The sequence below is a fragment of the Eucyclogobius newberryi genome, unplaced genomic scaffold, assembly GCF_026437365.1.
Source record: "Eucyclogobius newberryi isolate DKJ021-1_F unplaced genomic scaffold, fEucNew1.0.hap1 SCAF_9, whole genome shotgun sequence".
NCBI classification, from domain to species: Eukaryota; Metazoa; Chordata; class Actinopteri; order Gobiiformes; family Gobiidae; genus Eucyclogobius; species Eucyclogobius newberryi.
The window spans coordinates 1,452,463-1,469,362 of record NW_027316532.1 but is presented as its reverse complement, the minus strand read 5'-3'; the positions used below and the strand labels follow the sequence as shown (position 1 = coordinate 1,469,362).

Below are 16,900 nucleotides of genomic sequence, written 5' to 3'. Positions count from 1 at the left end.
CCCAGGACCGTCACATGGAGGAGGTCTGGCAGTCGTGTCACGTGGGGGAGGTCTGGCTGTCGTGTCCCAGGACCGTCACATGGAGGAGGTCTGGCAGTTGTGTCCCAGGACTGTCACGTGGAGGAGGTCTGGCAGTTGTGTCCCAGGACCGTCACATGGAGGAGGTCTGGCAGTTGTGTCCCAGGACTGTCACGTGGAGGAGGTCTGGCAGTTGTGTCCCAGGACCGTCACATGGAGGAGGTCTGGCAGTTGTGTCCCAGGACTGTCACGTGGAGGAGGTCTGGCAGTCGTGTCCCAGGACCGTCACGTGGAGGAGGTCTGGCAGTCGTGTCCCAGGACCGTCACGTGGAGGAGGTCTGGCAGTCGTGTCCCAGGACCGTCAGGTGGAGGAGGTCTGGCAGTCGTGTCACGTGGAGGAGGTCTGGCAGTCGTGTCCCAGGACCGTCACGTGGAGGAGGTCTGGCAGTCGTGTCCCAGGACCGTCACGTGGAGGAGGTCCGGCAGTCATGTCCCAAGACCGTCACGTGGAGGAGGTCTGGCTGTCGTGTCCCAGGACCGTCACATGGAGGAGGTCTGGCAGTTGTGTCCCAGGACTGTCACGTGGAGGAGGTCTGGCAGTTGTGTCCCAGGACCGTCACGTGGAGGAGGTCTGGCAGTTGTGTCCCAGGACCGTCACATGGAGGAGGTCTGGCAGTCGTGTCCCAGGACCGTCACGTGGAGGAGGTCTGCCAGTCATGTCCCAGGACCGTCACGTGGAGGAGGTCTGGCAGTCGTGTCCCAGGACCGTCACGTGGAGGAGGTCTGGCAGTCGTGTCCCAGGACCGTCACGTGGAGGAGGTCTGGCAGTCGTGTCCCAGGACGTCACGTGGAGGAGGTCTGGCAGTCGTGTCCCAGGACCGTCACGTGGAGGAGGTCTGGCAGTCGTGTCCCAGGACCGTCACGTGGAGGAGGTCTGGCAGTCGTGTCCCAGGACCGTCACGTGGAGGAGGTCTGGCAGTCGTGTCCCAGGACCGTCACGTGGAGGAGGTCTGGCAGTCGTGTCCCAGGACCGTCACGTGGAGGAGGTCTGGCAGTCGTGTCCCAGGACCGTCACGTGGAGGAGGTCTGGCAGTCGTGTCCCAGGACCGTCACGTGGAGGAGGTCTGGCAGTCATGTCCCAAGACCGTCACGTGGAGGAGGTCTGGCTGTCGTGTCCCAGGACCGTCACATGGAGGAGGTCTGGCAGTTGTGTCCCAGGACTGTCACGTGGAGGAGGTCTGGCAGTTGTGTCCCAGGACCGTCACATGGAGGAGGTCTGGCAGTCGTGTCACGTGGAGGAGGTCTGGCTGTCGTGTCCCAGGACCGTCACATGGAGGAGGTCTGGCAGTTGTGTCCCAGGACTGTCACGTGGAGGAGGTCTGGCAGTTGTGTCCCTGGACCGTCACATGGAGGAGGTCTGGCAGTTGTGTCCCAGGACTGTCACGTGGAGGAGGTCTGGCAGTTGTGTCCCAGGACCGTCACATGGAGGAGGTCTGGCAGTTGTGTCCCAGGACTGTCACGTGGAGGAGGTCTGGCAGTCGTGTCCCAGGACCGTCACGTGGAGGAGGTCTGGCAGTCGTGTCCCAGGACCGTCACGTGGAGGAGGTCTGGCAGTCGTGTCCCAGGACCGTCACATGGAGGAGGTCTGGCAGTCGTGTCCCAGGACCGTCAGGTGGAGGAGGTCTGGCAGTCGTGTCACGTGGAGGAGGTCTGGCAGTCGTGTCCCAGGACCGTCACGTGGAGGAGGCCTGGCAGTCGTGTCCCAGGACCGTCACGTGGAGGAGGTCTGGCAGTCGTGTCCCAGGACCATCACGTGGAGGAGGTCTGGCAGTCATGTCCCAAGACCGTCACGTGGAGGAGGTCTGGCTGTCGTGTCCCAGGACCGTCACATGGAGGAGGTCTGGCAGTTGTGTCCCAGGACTGTCACGTGGAGGAGGTCTGGCAGTTGTGTCCCAGGACCGTCACATGGAGGAGGTCTGGCAGTCGTGTCACGTGGAGGAGGTCTGGCTGTCGTGTCCCAGGACCGTCACATGGAGGAGGTCTGGCAGTTGTGTCCCAGGACTGTCACGTGGAGGAGGTCTGGCAGTTGTGTCCCAGGACCGTCACATGGAGGAGGTCTGGCAGTTGTGTCCCAGGACTGTCACGTGGAGGAGGTCTGGCAGTTGTGTCCCAGGACCGTCACATGGAGGAGGTCTGGCAGTTGTGTCCCAGGACTGTCACGTGGAGGAGGTCTGGCAGTCGTGTCCCAGGACCGTCACGTGGAGGAGGTCTGGCAGTCGTGTCCCAGGACCGTCACATGGAGGAGGTCTGGCAGTCGTGTCCCAGGACCGTCAGGTGGAGGAGGTCTGGCAGTCGTGTCACGTGGAGGAGGTCTGGCAGTCGTGTCCCAGGACCGTCACGTGGAGGAGGTCTGGCAGTCGTGTCCCAGGACCGTCACGTGGAGGAGGTCTGGCAGTCATGTCCCAAGACCGTCACGTGGAGGAGGTCTGGCTGTCGTGTCCCAGGACCGTCACATGGAGGAGGTCTGGCAGTTGTGTCCCAGGACTGTCACGTGGAGGAGGTCTGGCAGTTGTGTCCCAGGACCGTCACATGGAGGAGGTCTGGCAGTCGTGTCACGTGGAGGAGGTCTGGCTGTCGTGTCCCAGGACCGTCACATGGAGGAGGTCTGGCAGTTGTGTCCCAGGACTGTCACGTGGAGGAGGTCTGGCAGTTGTGTCCCAGGACCGTCACATGGAGGAGGTCTGGCAGTTGTGTCCCAGGACTGTCACGTGGAGGAGGTCTGGCAGTTGTGTCCCAGGATCGTCACATGGAGGAGGTCTGGCAGTTGTGTCCCAGGACTGTCACGTGGAGGAGGTCTGGCAGTCGTGTCCCAGGACCGTCACGTGGAGGAGGTCTGGCAGTCGTGTCCCAGGACCGTCACGTGGAGGAGGTCTGGCAGTCGTGTCCCAGGACCGTCACATGGAGGAGGTCTGGCAGTCGTGTCCCAGGACCGTCAGGTGGAGGAGGTCTGGCAGTCGTGTCACGTGGAGGAGGTCTGGCAGTCGTGTCCCAGGACCGTCACGTGGAGGAGGTCTGGCAGTCGTGTCCCAGGACCGTCACGTGGAGGAGGTCTGGCAGTCGTGTCCCAGGACCGTCACGTGGAGGAGGTCTGGCAGTCGTGTCCCAGGACTGTCAGGTGGAGGAGGTCTGGCAGTCGTGTCACGTGGAGGAGGTCTGGCAGTCGTGTCCCAGGACCGTCACGTGGAGGAGGTCTGGCAGTCGTGTCCCAGGACCGTCACGTGGAGGAGGTCTGGCTGTCGTGTCCCAGGACCGTCACGTGGAGGAGGTCTGGCTGTCGTGTCCCAGGACCGTCACGTGGAGGAGGTCTGGCAGTCGTGTCCCAGGACCGTCACGTGGAGGAGGTCTGGCAGTCGTGTCCCAGGACCGTCACATGGAGGAGGTCTGGCAGTCGTGTCCCAGGACCGTCACATGGAGGAGGTCTGGCAGTTGTGTCCCAGGACCGTCACGTGGAGGAGGTCTGGCAGTCGTGTCCCAGGACCGTCACGTGGAGGAGGTCTGGCAGTTGTGTCCCAGGACCGTCACGTGGAGGAGGTCTGGCAGTCGTGTCCCAGGACCGTCACGTGGAGGAGGTCTGGCAGTCGTGTCCCAGGACCGTCACATGTGTAAAGTCATCGACTCACACACTTTCACTTCCTTTGAATCACAGATGATTAAGGTTGGTTCTTCAAGTCCTTTTTACTGTGTTTTAGTCCCCGCCCCCTGGTCCTGCTGCTGTCTTTTTAAAGGACTTTAGTGACTTTTTATCTTCTATTATAAAGCTGGAAAATGTTTTAATTCTTGGGGACTTGAACATTTGGGTCGATGGCTCATCATGCCCTGCAAAGGATCTTTTAACCTTGACTGAAACATTTAACTTTGAGCAGCTTGTTTCAGGTCCCACTCACCAAAAGGGACACACTTTAGACCTGGTGTTGTCACTTTAGACCTGGTGTTTTCACTTTAGACCTGGTGTTGTCACTTTAGACCTGGTGTTGTCACTTTAGACCTGGTGTTTTCACTTTAGACCTGGTGTTGTCACTTTAGACCTGGTGTTGTCACTTTAGACCTGGTGTTGTCACTTTAGACCTGGTGTTGTCACTTTAGACCTGGTGTTGTCACTTTAGACCTGGTGTTGTCACTTTAGACCTGGTGTTTTCACTTTAGACCTGGTCTTGTCACTTTAGACCTGGTGTTTTCACTTTAGACCTGGTGTTGTCACTTTAGACCTGGTGTTGTCACTTTAGACCTGGTGTTTTCACTTTAGACCTGGTGTTTTCACTTTAGACCTGGTGTTGTCACTTTAGACCTGGTGTTGTCACTTTAGACCTGGTGTTGTCACTTTAGACCTGGTCTTGTCACTTTAGACCTGGTGTTGTCACTTTAGACCTGGTGTTTTCACTTTAGACCTGGTGTTTTCACTTTAGACCTGGTCTTGTCACTTTAGACCTGGTCTTGTCACTTTAGACCTGGTCTTGTCACTTTAGACCTGGTGTTTTCACTTTAGACCTGGTCTTGTCACTTTAGACCTGGTCTTGTCACTTTAGACCTGGTGTTGTCACTTTAGACCTGGTCTTGTCACTTTAGACCTGGTGTTTTCACTTTAGACCTGGTCTTGTCACTTTAGACATGGTCTTGTCACTTTAGACCTGGTGTTTTCACTTTAGACCTGGTCTTGTCACTTTAGACCTGGTCTTGTCACTTTAGACCTGGTGTTTTCACTTTAGACCTGGTCTTGTCACTTTAGACCTGGTCTTGTCACTTTAGACCTGGTCTTGTCACTTTAGACCTGGTGTTTTCACTTTAGACCTGGTCTTGTCACTTTAGACCTGGTCTTGTCACTTTAGACCTGGTCTTGTCACTTTAGACCTGGTCTTGTCACTTTAGACCTGGTGTTTTCACTTTAGACCTGGTCTTGTCACTTTAGACCTGGTCTTGTCACTTTAGACCTGGTGTTTTCACTTTAGACCTGGTGTTGTCACTTTAGACCTGGTCTTGTCACTTTAGACCTGGTCTTGTCACTTTAGACCTGGTGTTGTCACTTTAGACCTGGTCTTGTCACTTTAGACCTGGTGTTGTCACTTTAGACCTGGTGTTTTCACTTTAGACCTGGTGTTGTCACTTTAGACCTGGTGTTGTCACTTTAGACCTGGTCTTGTCACTTTAGACCTGGTGTTGTCACTTTAGACCTGGTGTTTTCACTTTAGACCTGGTGTTTTCACTTTAGACCTGGTCTTGTCACTTTAGACCTGGTCTTGTCACTTTAGACCTGGTGTTGTCACTTTAGACCTGGTCTTGTCACTTTAGACCTGGTCTTGTCACTTTAGACCTGGTGTTGTCACTTTAGACCTGGTGTTGTCACTTTAGACCTGGTGTTGTCACTTTAGACCTGGTCTTGTCACTTTAGACCTGGTCTTGTCACTTTAGACCTGGTCTTGTCACTTTAGACCTGGTCTTGTCACTTTAGACCTGGTCTTGTCACTTTAGACCTGGTGTTTTCACTTTAGACCTGGTCTTGTCACTTTAGACCTGGTCTTGTCACTTTAGACCTGGTCTTGTCACTTTAGACCTGGTCTTGTCACTTTAGACCTGGTGTTTTCACTTTAGACCTGGTCTTGTCACTTTAGACCTGGTGTTTTCACTTTAGACCTGGTCTTGTCACTTTAGACCTGGTCTTGTCACTTTAGACCTGGTGTTGTCACTTTAGACCTGGTGTTGTCACTTTAGACCTGGTGTTTTCACTTTAGACCTGGTGTTGTCACTTTAGACCTGGTGTTGTCACTTTAGACCTGGTGTTTTCACTTTAGACCTGGTGTTGTCACTTTAGACCTGGTGTTGTCACTTTAGACCTGGTGTTGTCACTTTAGACCTGGTGTTGTCACTTTAGACCTGGTGTTGTCACTTTAGACCTGGTGTTGTCACTTTAGACCTGGTGTTTTCACTTTAGACCTGGTCTTGTCACTTTAGACCTGGTGTTTTCACTTTAGACCTGGTGTTGTCACTTTAGACCTGGTCTTGTCACTTTAGACCTGGTGTTGTCACTTTAGACCTGGTCTTGTCACTTTAGACCTGGTGTTTTCACTTTAGACCTGGTCTTGTCACTTTAGACATGGTCTTGTCACTTTAGACCTGGTGTTTTCACTTTAGACCTGGTCTTGTCACTTTAGACCTGGTCTTGTCACTTTAGACCTGGTGTTTTCACTTTAGACCTGGTCTTGTCACTTTAGACCTGGTCTTGTCACTTTAGACCTGGTCTTGTCACTTTAGACCTGGTGTTTTCACTTTAGACCTGGTCTTGTCACTTTAGACCTGGTCTTGTCACTTTAGACCTGGTCTTGTCACTTTAGACCTGGTCTTGTCACTTTAGACCTGGTGTTTTCACTTTAGACCTGGTCTTGTCACTTTAGACCTGGTCTTGTCACTTTAGACCTGGTGTTTTCACTTTAGACCTGGTGTTGTCACTTTAGACCTGGTCTTGTCACTTTAGACCTGGTCTTGTCACTTTAGACCTGGTGTTGTCACTTTAGACCTGGTCTTGTCACTTTAGACCTGGTGTTGTCACTTTAGACCTGGTGTTTTCACTTTAGACCTGGTGTTGTCACTTTAGACCTGGTGTTGTCACTTTAGACCTGGTCTTGTCACTTTAGACCTGGTGTTGTCACTTTAGACCTGGTGTTTTCACTTTAGACCTGGTGTTTTCACTTTAGACCTGGTCTTGTCACTTTAGACCTGGTCTTGTCACTTTAGACCTGGTGTTGTCACTTTAGACCTGGTCTTGTCACTTTAGACCTGGTCTTGTCACTTTAGACCTGGTGTTGTCACTTTAGACCTGGTGTTGTCACTTTAGACCTGGTGTTGTCACTTTAGACCTGGTCTTGTCACTTTAGACCTGGTCTTGTCACTTTAGACCTGGTCTTGTCACTTTAGACCTGGTCTTGTCACTTTAGACCTGGTGTTTTCACTTTAGACCTGGTCTTGTCACTTTAGACCTGGTCTTGTCACTTTAGACCTGGTCTTGTCACTTTAGACCTGGTCTTGTCACTTTAGACCTGGTGTTTTCACTTTAGACCTGGTCTTGTCACTTTAGACCTGGTGTTTTCACTTTAGACCTGGTCTTGTCACTTTAGACCTGGTCTTGTCACTTTAGACCTGGTGTTGTCACTTTAGACCTGGTGTTGTCACTTTAGACCTGGTCTTGTCACTTTAGACCTGGTCTTGTCACTTTAGACCTGGTCTTGTCACTTTAGACCTGGTCTTGTCACTTTAGACCTGGTCTTGTCACTTTAGACCTGGTCTTGTCACTTTAGACCTGGTCTTGTCACTTTAGACCTGGTCTTGTCACTTTAGACCTGGTCTTGTCACTTTAGACCTGGTCTTGTCACTTTAGACCTGGTCTTGTCACTTTAGACCTGGTGTTTTCACTTTAGACCTGGTCTTGTCACTTTAGACCTGGTCTTGTCACTTTAGACCTGGTGTTGTCACTTTAGACCTGGTCTTGTCACTTTAGACCTGGTCTTGTCACTTTAGACCTGGTCTTGTCACTTTAGACCTGGTCTTGTCACTTTAGACCTGGTGTTTTCACTTTAGACCTGGTCTTGTCACTTTAGACCTGGTCTTGTCACTTTAGACCTGGTCTTGTCACTTTAGACCTGGTCTTGTCACTTTAGACCTGGTGTTTTCACTTTAGACCTGGTCTTGTCACTTTAGACCTGGTGTTTTCACTTTAGACCTGGTCTTGTCACTTTAGACCTGGTCTTGTCACTTTAGACCTGGTGTTGTCACTTTAGACCTGGTGTTGTCACTTTAGACCTGGTCTTGTCACTTTAGACCTGGTCTTGTCACTTTAGACCTGGTCTTGTCACTTTAGACCTGGTCTTGTCACTTTAGACCTGGTCTTGTCACTTTAGACCTGGTCTTGTCACTTTAGACCTGGTCTTGTCACTTTAGACCTGGTCTTGTCACTTTAGACCTGGTCTTGTCACTTTAGACCTGGTCTTGTCACTTTAGACCTGGTCTTGTCACTTTAGACCTGGTGTTTTCACTTTAGACCTGGTCTTGTCACTTTAGACCTGGTCTTGTCACTTTAGACCTGGTGTTGTCACTTTAGACCTGGTGTTGTCACTTTAGACCTGGTCTTGTCACTTTAGACCTGGTCTTGTCACTTTAGACCTGGTCTTGTCACATTAGACCTGGTCTTGTCACTTTAGACCTGGTGTTGTCACTTTAGACCTGGTCTTGTCACTTTAGACCTGGTCTTGTCACTTTAGACCTGGTCTTGTCACTTTAGACCTGGTGTTGTCACTTTAGACCTGGTCTTGTCACTTTAGACCTGGTCTTGTCACTTTAGACCTGGTCTTGTCACTTTAGACCTGGTCTTGTCACTTTAGACCTGGTCTTGTCACTTTAGACCTGGTCTTGTCACTTTAGACCTGGTGTTGTCACTTTAGACCTGGTCTTGTCACTTTAGACCTGGTCTTGTCACTTTAGACCTGGTCTTGTCACTTTAGACCTGGTCTTGTTACTCTGTGTGGAGGATGTCCATATGAGTGATCATAGCTGTGTTTTATTTGAATTGAACTTTTCTCCTGAGCCGGTGCCTCAAACATCAGGTCTCAGAGGAGCATTATCACTGCAAATGCAGCCGTCATTGTTCTGCTGTGTTTGATCCTCATTGTTTATGAATTGTCTTGATGTGGACAGTTTCATTCATTCCTTTAGCCAATGTTTATCCATTTTAGATCAGGCACCTGTAAAATCCACTCTGTCAACACAGAAAAAAGCTTGTCCTTGGGTTAATGAAGATATCCTAAACCTAAAGAGACTATGTCGGAAAACTGAGGTCAAAGGTCACACCTCAGAGATCTTGTGACATCAACAATGAAATGATGGAAAGTTCCAGAGCTGATTACTTCCGCCAGCTAATAACATCCAACAAGAAAAACCCCAAAGTGCTTGACACTATAAATTCTATTGTTTGTGCTTCAGCTGCAGTGACTCCTGTTTCCTGCAAAGCAACGAACTCATGTTCTTCATCGATAAGATCAAGATGATCAAAGACCAAATCCCAGTCCTTTTGTCTGATAAACCTGTTTCTGTGGAGCCTGTTTCCCAAAACTGCTCTTCTTTTAAGCCTGTCACTCTAGAAGACATCTCAGCTCTGGTGACCAAGATGAAACCCTCCTCTTGTACATCAGATGCCCTTCCCTGCAGGCTCTTCCTCAAAGTGCTTGATGTTATTGGCCCCTGGGGGACCAAAATGGTAAATCTCTCTCTTTCTACTGGTGTGTTTCCTGGTCCATTTAAACATGCCATAGTTGAGCCTTTACTGAAAAAAACAAACTTGGACCCGACAGACCCCAAAAGTTTCAGACCTATTTCAAAGCTCTCGTTCATGTCCCAGATCCTTGAGAAGGTGGGCTCTGAACAATTGTCAGATTTCCTTGATCACGACTTCTTCACGACTCTTTTCAATCTGGTTTCCACAAACATCATTCTACGGAAACCTCATTGTTGAAAGTGTCCAGTGACATTATGATGCTGATTCTGGAAAATGCACTGTTCTAGTTCTGTTGGATCTGTCTGCGCGGTTGACCTTTGACACTGTCGACCATCATATCCTGTTGAACAGACTGAGGGACCTGATTGGACGATCGGGGTCAGTTCTTCATTGGTTTTCCTCATATTTATCCGGTCGGAAATTTTGTGTCGCTACAAACCAAATAATGTCTGACTCAGCTGATCTGTTGTGTGGAGTTCCTCAGGGCTCCGTCTTGGGTCCCGTCCTATTTCTGCTTTATATAATTCCCCTGGGAATGATCATTAAAGAGTTTAGTGATGTGTCCTATCACCTGTTCATGACGATATTCAGCTCTTTTAAACCTTCTGAGATCCAGAAGCTGAACTCCTTGGTCAGTTGTTTAGTGCAAATAAAACAATGGCTGAGTAAAAACTCTGCAGCTAAAAACAGACAAAACAGAAACTCTGATTATTGCCCCTGATGATGCCATTCCAGGGATAAACCAGTACTTGGGTGATTTAGGCCAGACTGTAAATCTCTAAGCTCAGGAAAATAATGTCTCAAAATGATCTGGAACTTATAATTCATGCATTTGTGTCTTCACGTTTAGACTATTGTAACAGTTTGTTTTCCGGTCTTAATAAGAAGGAACTCTCTCGTCTGCAGCTGCTCCAGAACTCTGCAGCGAGGATCTTGACTCGCACAAATAGAAGGGCCCACATTTCACCCTTCACTGGAGCCGGTCTCCATGGAAACAGTTTAAAATTCTTGTTTTAACTTTTAGAGCTTTAAATGGTCAGGTCCCATCGTACATCAGCGATCTGATTAAACCGTACGTTCCCTCTCGCTCACTAAGGTCCTTGGACCAGGAACTGTTGTTGGTTCCTCGCACTCGTTTTGGGACCAGAGGAGACAGATCCTTCCAGGCTGTTCCAGACTCTGGAACCATCTTCTGCTCTCACTACGGTCACTGGACCCTGTTGTTGCTTTTAAGGCTCAGATTAAAACCTTTTTATTTAGTCAAGTCTTTTAATTACATTTTCTTTAAGGACTGATTTTACTGTATATTGTTGTATATGTTTTGTTCACTGTAAGTTTTTTGTGTTTTTATTGTTTTATTCTGTGTTTTGTGAAGCACTTTGTGACCTCTGTCTGTGAAAGGTGCTTTATAAATAAAATGTACTTACTTGCTCTGGATGAGATGTAACTTGAGCCATATATATATATATATATATATATAATCATTCTTACATGAGTCACATTCAAACCAAACCTGATGAAGTGGCTGTGATCCCTCATTCGTCCAGAACCTTCATCCAAGAGTCATTCTCAATCTCTGGACCTAGTCTGAGAACTCAGATATTTAGCCACCGGGCGGAGCCACCTCATAATAGCCTGACCTGTTTATGTCCAACACATAAGGACACATGTCCCTGATGTCTCTGTCCCTTATGTCTCTGTCCCTGATGTCTCTGTCCCTGATGTCTCTGATGTACTACACATGTTATATATGTAATATACATGTTATATATATATGTAATATATATGTAATATACATGTCATATATGTAATACACATGTTATATATATGTAATATACATGTGATATATATGTAATATACATGTTATATATGTAATATATATGTCATATATGTAATATACATGTTATATATGTAATACACATGTTATATATATATGTAATATATATGTAATATACATGTTATATATATGTACTACATCAGCTCTGGTCAGTCAGATGGTGATCAGGTACTCATCAGTGATGAGGAGCTGCAGCAGCTAACAATAGGATGTACATGGTCCATGACAGGGCTGTGAGGGGAACAAAGAAGATTAGTCCAGGGGAAACTTAAAGCAGTGCAAACAAATAGATAAACAGAACAGGCAATTATCAGGAGGCTCCGCCCAGTGGGCGGGATTTACTCATGAGTATGATGAATACAACTAGTTGAGCAGATTGAAAATGACTCTTGTCCAGATGATAATACTGAAGCTCTTTCTACAAAAACTGATGACTTTTTAAATCCATCTTTTTTGAAGCAGGATAGTCTCAGTAAATGATTTCTCTTGATTTAACTTAACCCGAGAGTCAATGTCTAACTGGGTTTATAATGTTGATTAAGGTTTAAAATAAATCATTTCACACTGCTCTGTTTTTGGTGCATTATTGTCCACATAAAGCTAGATTTACAGTAAGACATGTATTTATGTGGTTGTGTTTGTTTCTGGTTCTTTCAGTTTGTGATTTTGGAGCCAGTGCTTATTGTCCCATTCAAAATGCACTCATAGGACAAAATCTTATTAGATAAAATTATCACAAGATTGTGCTCACGTGGGAAATAATCTAACCCATTCGCCTTAGACAAAAAAGGTGAACTTTGCTCTTGAGAAGCTGTAGATCCAAAAAGCAGAGCTACATTGACCTCTAATCTAACCCTACAGTGACCTCTAATCTAACCCTAACCCTACAGTGACCTCTAATCTAACCCAGTGACCTCTAATCTAACCCTACAGTGACCTCTAATCTAACCCTAACCCTACAGTGACCTCTAATCTAACCCAGTGACCTCTAATCTAACCCTAACCCTACAGTGACCTCTAATCTAACCCTACAGTGACCTCTAATCTAACCCTAACCCTACAGTGACCTCTAATCTAACCCAGTGACCTCTAATCTAACCCTAACCCTACAGTGACCTCTAATCTAACCGTACAGTGACCTCTAATCTAACCCTACAGTGACCTCTAATCTAACCCTACAGTGACCTCTAATCTAACCCTAAACCTAACCCTAACCTTACAGTGACCTCTAATCTAACCCTAACCTTGACCCTAAACCCTAACCCTAACCCTGACCCTAAACCCTGACCCTGACCCTGACCCGCTCTGCAGACTCTGCAAACAAAGGGTTCATATCAATCTCTCACATTCTGTTGCAGGGTTTTGATCGAGGAAAAGGTGACACAGACGGTTCTTTCCGTGGCGAGCTTTGCTTCTCCTGTGATAACAACTGTGGAGTGTTCACTGCCTTCAACATGCTCACAGCCGTGGGACCTCAGACCAGTCCAGAACCAGGTCCAGAACCAGGTCCAGAACCAGGTCCAAACCCCGGCCTGGAGCCCAACCTGGACCACTCTCCCCCTGCAGAGTCCAGAGGAGAGTCCAGAGCAGAGTCCAGACCGGAGACTTGGATCTCAGGTCCAAAGTCCCTGTCTGCAGATCTTACACCCATGGTCAGGACCCAGGACTCTCGGGTGCAGAACCAAGGACCCACCAAAGGCCTCAGGTCCCGCTCGAAGTCCCTGAAACTGGATCCAAGTTCTGAAGAGTCCAACAATGAAGGAAAACAAAAAAATAAGCTCAACATTAAACCCGGGTCTGCAAAGAGAGCTCCAGAGACCAGATCAGATACCGGACCAGAACCCAGATCCTATGGAAGACCAAAGTCTGAGAATCTGGACCGTTTCGCAAAGGCTATCAAAACCAGGTTGGGTTTAAAGGCGTTTTGTTCCATGAGCCTCAGTTTAATGAATGTGTGTTTGTAACTTCTCACTCTGATCTCACCAGGCTGAACCCTCCCAAACCAGAACTCAGGTCCAAATCTGAGCCCAAGATGACATCCAGAACTGGACCAGAGCCTCCAGAGGGCGCCAGACTTGGGTCCACAGCTGCACTCAAAGCTGGAGATCAGGTTGTGTTCATCAGTGACATGGAGCAGACTGTGAAAGGCACCGTGGTCTTCATAGAGACGAGCCAAGAGGAGACCATGGTCTACATCGAGGTGAGTCCTGAGGTCTAGACCCTGGTCCAGTTTTAGAACCTGGTCCACCTTTAGAACCTGGTTCAGAATTTTAGAGGGAGACTGTAGATGAGAAATACTTTTAGCGAATACTTTTACCCCTGAGAAGGAAACAATGACTGAGGGGAAATTATTTTTCACAAACACATAAGTTGTTAACAGACAAAAACATCACCCAAGCTGAAGTCACTGAGGTTAAAGCTTGCCGAGTGTTCCTCAGTGTGAATTGTGTGTTTCAGGGTGACTCTGGGACCTCTGTGGTTCCTCTGCAGGGCGTGGCCAAGCTGGAGCCTGAAGCAGGTACTGCAGTTTGATATTTCACTCTGACCTTGATTCTGCCGAGTCCCATTGTCCAATCATTGTTCTGTTTTAGTCAGTGGTGGAAAAGTGTCAAACTCAATACACTCCATAAAACAGGAAGAACCCATTTAAATATAAAGAAATAAAACAAGAAGAACACATTTAAATATAAAGAAATAAAACAAGAAGAACACATTTAAATATAAAGAACTAAAAGCCTGGGAGGCAGTTGGCTCGCGAGGGGAGAATGCCTCAGTCACAGTCGGCCTCTCTGAGGGCTCCGAGCTTCTCCCCTCACGTTTACTTTACATATCTAACACTCCACATATGTTCGACTCTTGTCCAAGTACGGTTCATGTGTCACAAGATTAAGCACTTTGAAGGACGTGTGCGTGCAAAAGTATACAGGGTGATTGACAGCTGGATAAAATCCTCTGTTAGAAGGAGAAGAATGACTGATGTTCAGAGGCTCTGATGTAATTCCAACAAAAGTAATTGACCGGTGAAGAAAGAATGTGTGTGTGCGTGTGTGTGTTTGTGTGTGCGTGTGTATGTGTGAGTGTGTGTGTGTCTGTAGTGTGTGTGGGTGTGTGTGTGTCTGTAGTGTGTGTGTTTGTGTGTGTGTGCATGAGCGACAGAGCGGGCGGGAGCTCAGGGACAGGGCAGGAGCTCAGCGACAGGGCAGGAGCTCAGCGACAGGGCAGGAGCTCAGCGACAGAGCGGGCGGGAGCTCAGCGACAGGGCAGGAGCTCAGCGACAGAGGAGCGTCTTACACTGCTGCTCTGCGCCTGCCCGTGCTCTGCAGGACTTGACATAGGCCATGAGCCAGGGCACTTATTGTTCCACCTGAGCGGACCAAACTTTTTTGGCCTCAGTGTGTCCTTTGTGTCAATATAAATACATTTAACTATGATAGACATCAGCGGAAGGTACCTAATTTGGTGGCCATTTTTAAAATGGCCACCAATCGACAAAGTGGCAAGAACTACTTGAGTTCTAGGGCCAACATGATGATCTTGGTGTCTAAAAGTATGTTTTTGGGGATGACAGATGTAATGGTAACAGTTAAACGTCATTTAGAGTGGTGGCCATCTTGGAAATCCAATATGGCCGACATATATTGTAAAACCCATGAGGAAGTTTGTTTTTCACTGGTTAGGATTCATATATATATTCATATTTATGTAAATGTTGCTATAGATGTTGATATATATATTACTACCTTCACAAAATACTTGTATGTATGTTTATATGAATATATTTAAGCATTTAAATATATATATTTGCATATTTCAATCGTGCTGCACACAATATCTAACATGCTCATTTAAAAAGTTATTAATCTGGATATCCATATACTATTGTTATAGTTTAAGTAAGTTAAGTAAACCTTGCAGTATAATTTTAACAAACCATGCATGTGTGTTTATAAGGTTAATATACTTTCTTATTCTAATTTTACTTGTTAAAATTTACAAAATATTGTCAATTTGGCTGGCGTGATGGATGGAAGAAAATACAACAGGGTCATCAGATTGCACCGCCTCATTTATGAGGCGCTCATGTATGAGGCTCATGTATGAGGCTCATGTATGAGGCTCATGTATGAGGCTCATGTATGAGGCTCATGTATGAGGCTCATGTATGAGGCGCTCATGTATGAGGCTCATGTATGAGGCTCATGTATGAGGCTAATGTATGAGGCTCATGTATGAGGCGCTCATGTATGAGGCGCTCATGTATGAGGCGCTCATGTATGAGGCGCTCATGTATGAGGCGCTCCTGTATGAGGCTCATGTATGAGGCTCATGTATGAGGCTCATGTATGAGGCGCTCCTGTATGAGGCGCTCCTGTATGAGGCGCTCCTGTATGAGGCGCTCATGTTTGAGGCTCATGTATGAGGCTCATGTATGAGGCTCATGTATGAGGCTCCTGTATGAGGCTCATGTATGAGGCGCTCATGTATGAGGCTCATGTATGAGGCTCATGTATGATGCGCTCATGCATGAGGCCCATGTATGAGGCGCTCCTGTGTGAGGCGCTCATGTATGAGGCGCTCATGCATGAGGCTCATGTATGAGGCTCATGTATGAGGCTCATGTATGAGGCTCCTGTATGAGGCGCTCATGCATGAGGCTCATGTATGAGGCTCATGTGTGAGGCTCATGTATGAGGCTCCTGTATGAGGCGCTCTTGTATGAGGCTCATGTATGAGGCGCTCATGCATGAGGCTCATGTATGAGGCTCATGTATGAGGCTCATGTATGAGGCTCATGTATGAGGCGCTCATATATGAGGCTCATGTATGAAGCTCATGTATGAGGCGCTCCTGTATGAGGCGCTCATGTATGAGGCGCTCATGTATGAGGTTCAAGTATGAGGCGCTCCTGTATGAGGCGCTCCTGTATGAGGCGCTCCTGTATGAGGCGCTCCTGTATGAGGCGCTCCTGTATGAGGCGCTCCTGTATGAAGCGTTCATGTATTAGGCTCATGTATGAGGCGCTCATGTATGAGGCTCATGTATGAGGCGCTCATGTATGAGGCGCTCATGTATGAGGCTCATGTATGAGGCTCATGTATGAGGCGCTCATGTATGAGGCTCATGTATGAGGCGCTCATGTATGAGGCTCATGTATGAGGCTCATGTATCAGGCTCATGCATGAGGCTCATTTATGAGGCGCTCATGTATGAGGCTCATGTATGAGGCGCTCATGTATGAGGCGCTCATGTATGAGACGCTCATGTATGAGGCTCATGTATGAGATTCATGTATGAGGTTCATGTATGAGGCTCATGTATGAGGCGCTCCTGTATGAGGCGCTCATGTATGAGGCTCATATATGAGGCGCTCATGTATGAGTCGCTCATGTATTAGGCTCATGTATGAGGCGCTCCTGTATGAGGCGATCCTGTATGAGGCGCTCATGTATGAGGCTCATGTATTAGGCGCTCCTGTATGAGGCGCTCCTGTATGAGGCGCTCCTGTATGAGGCGCTCATGTATGAGGCGCTCATGTATGAGGCTCATGTATGAGGCTCATGGATGAGAATCATGTATGAGGCTCATTTATGAGGCTCATGTATGAGGCTCATGTATGAGGCGCTCATGTATGAGGCTCATGTATGAGGCGTTCCTGTATGAGGCGCTCCTGTATGAGGCGCTCCTGTATGAGGTGCTCATGTATGAGGCGCTCATGTATGAGGCTCATGTAT

General features: G+C 48.0%; 1 protein-coding gene across 1 annotated transcript in view; it reads left to right on the top strand.

Annotated features, from left to right (window-relative positions):
- Positions 1–16,900, top strand: part of cyldl (cylindromatosis (turban tumor syndrome), like) — a 244,796-nt gene that overhangs the window by 4,829 nt on the left and 223,067 nt on the right. Inside the window, exons 2-4 of the mRNA XM_072439059.1 lie at positions 12,527–13,074; positions 13,155–13,368; positions 13,626–13,686. Coding sequence (XP_072295160.1) covers positions 12,623–13,074; positions 13,155–13,368; positions 13,626–13,686 — 727 coding nt within the window. The 5' untranslated portion in view covers positions 12,527–12,622. The remainder of the gene's footprint in view (positions 1–12,526; positions 13,075–13,154; positions 13,369–13,625; positions 13,687–16,900) is intronic.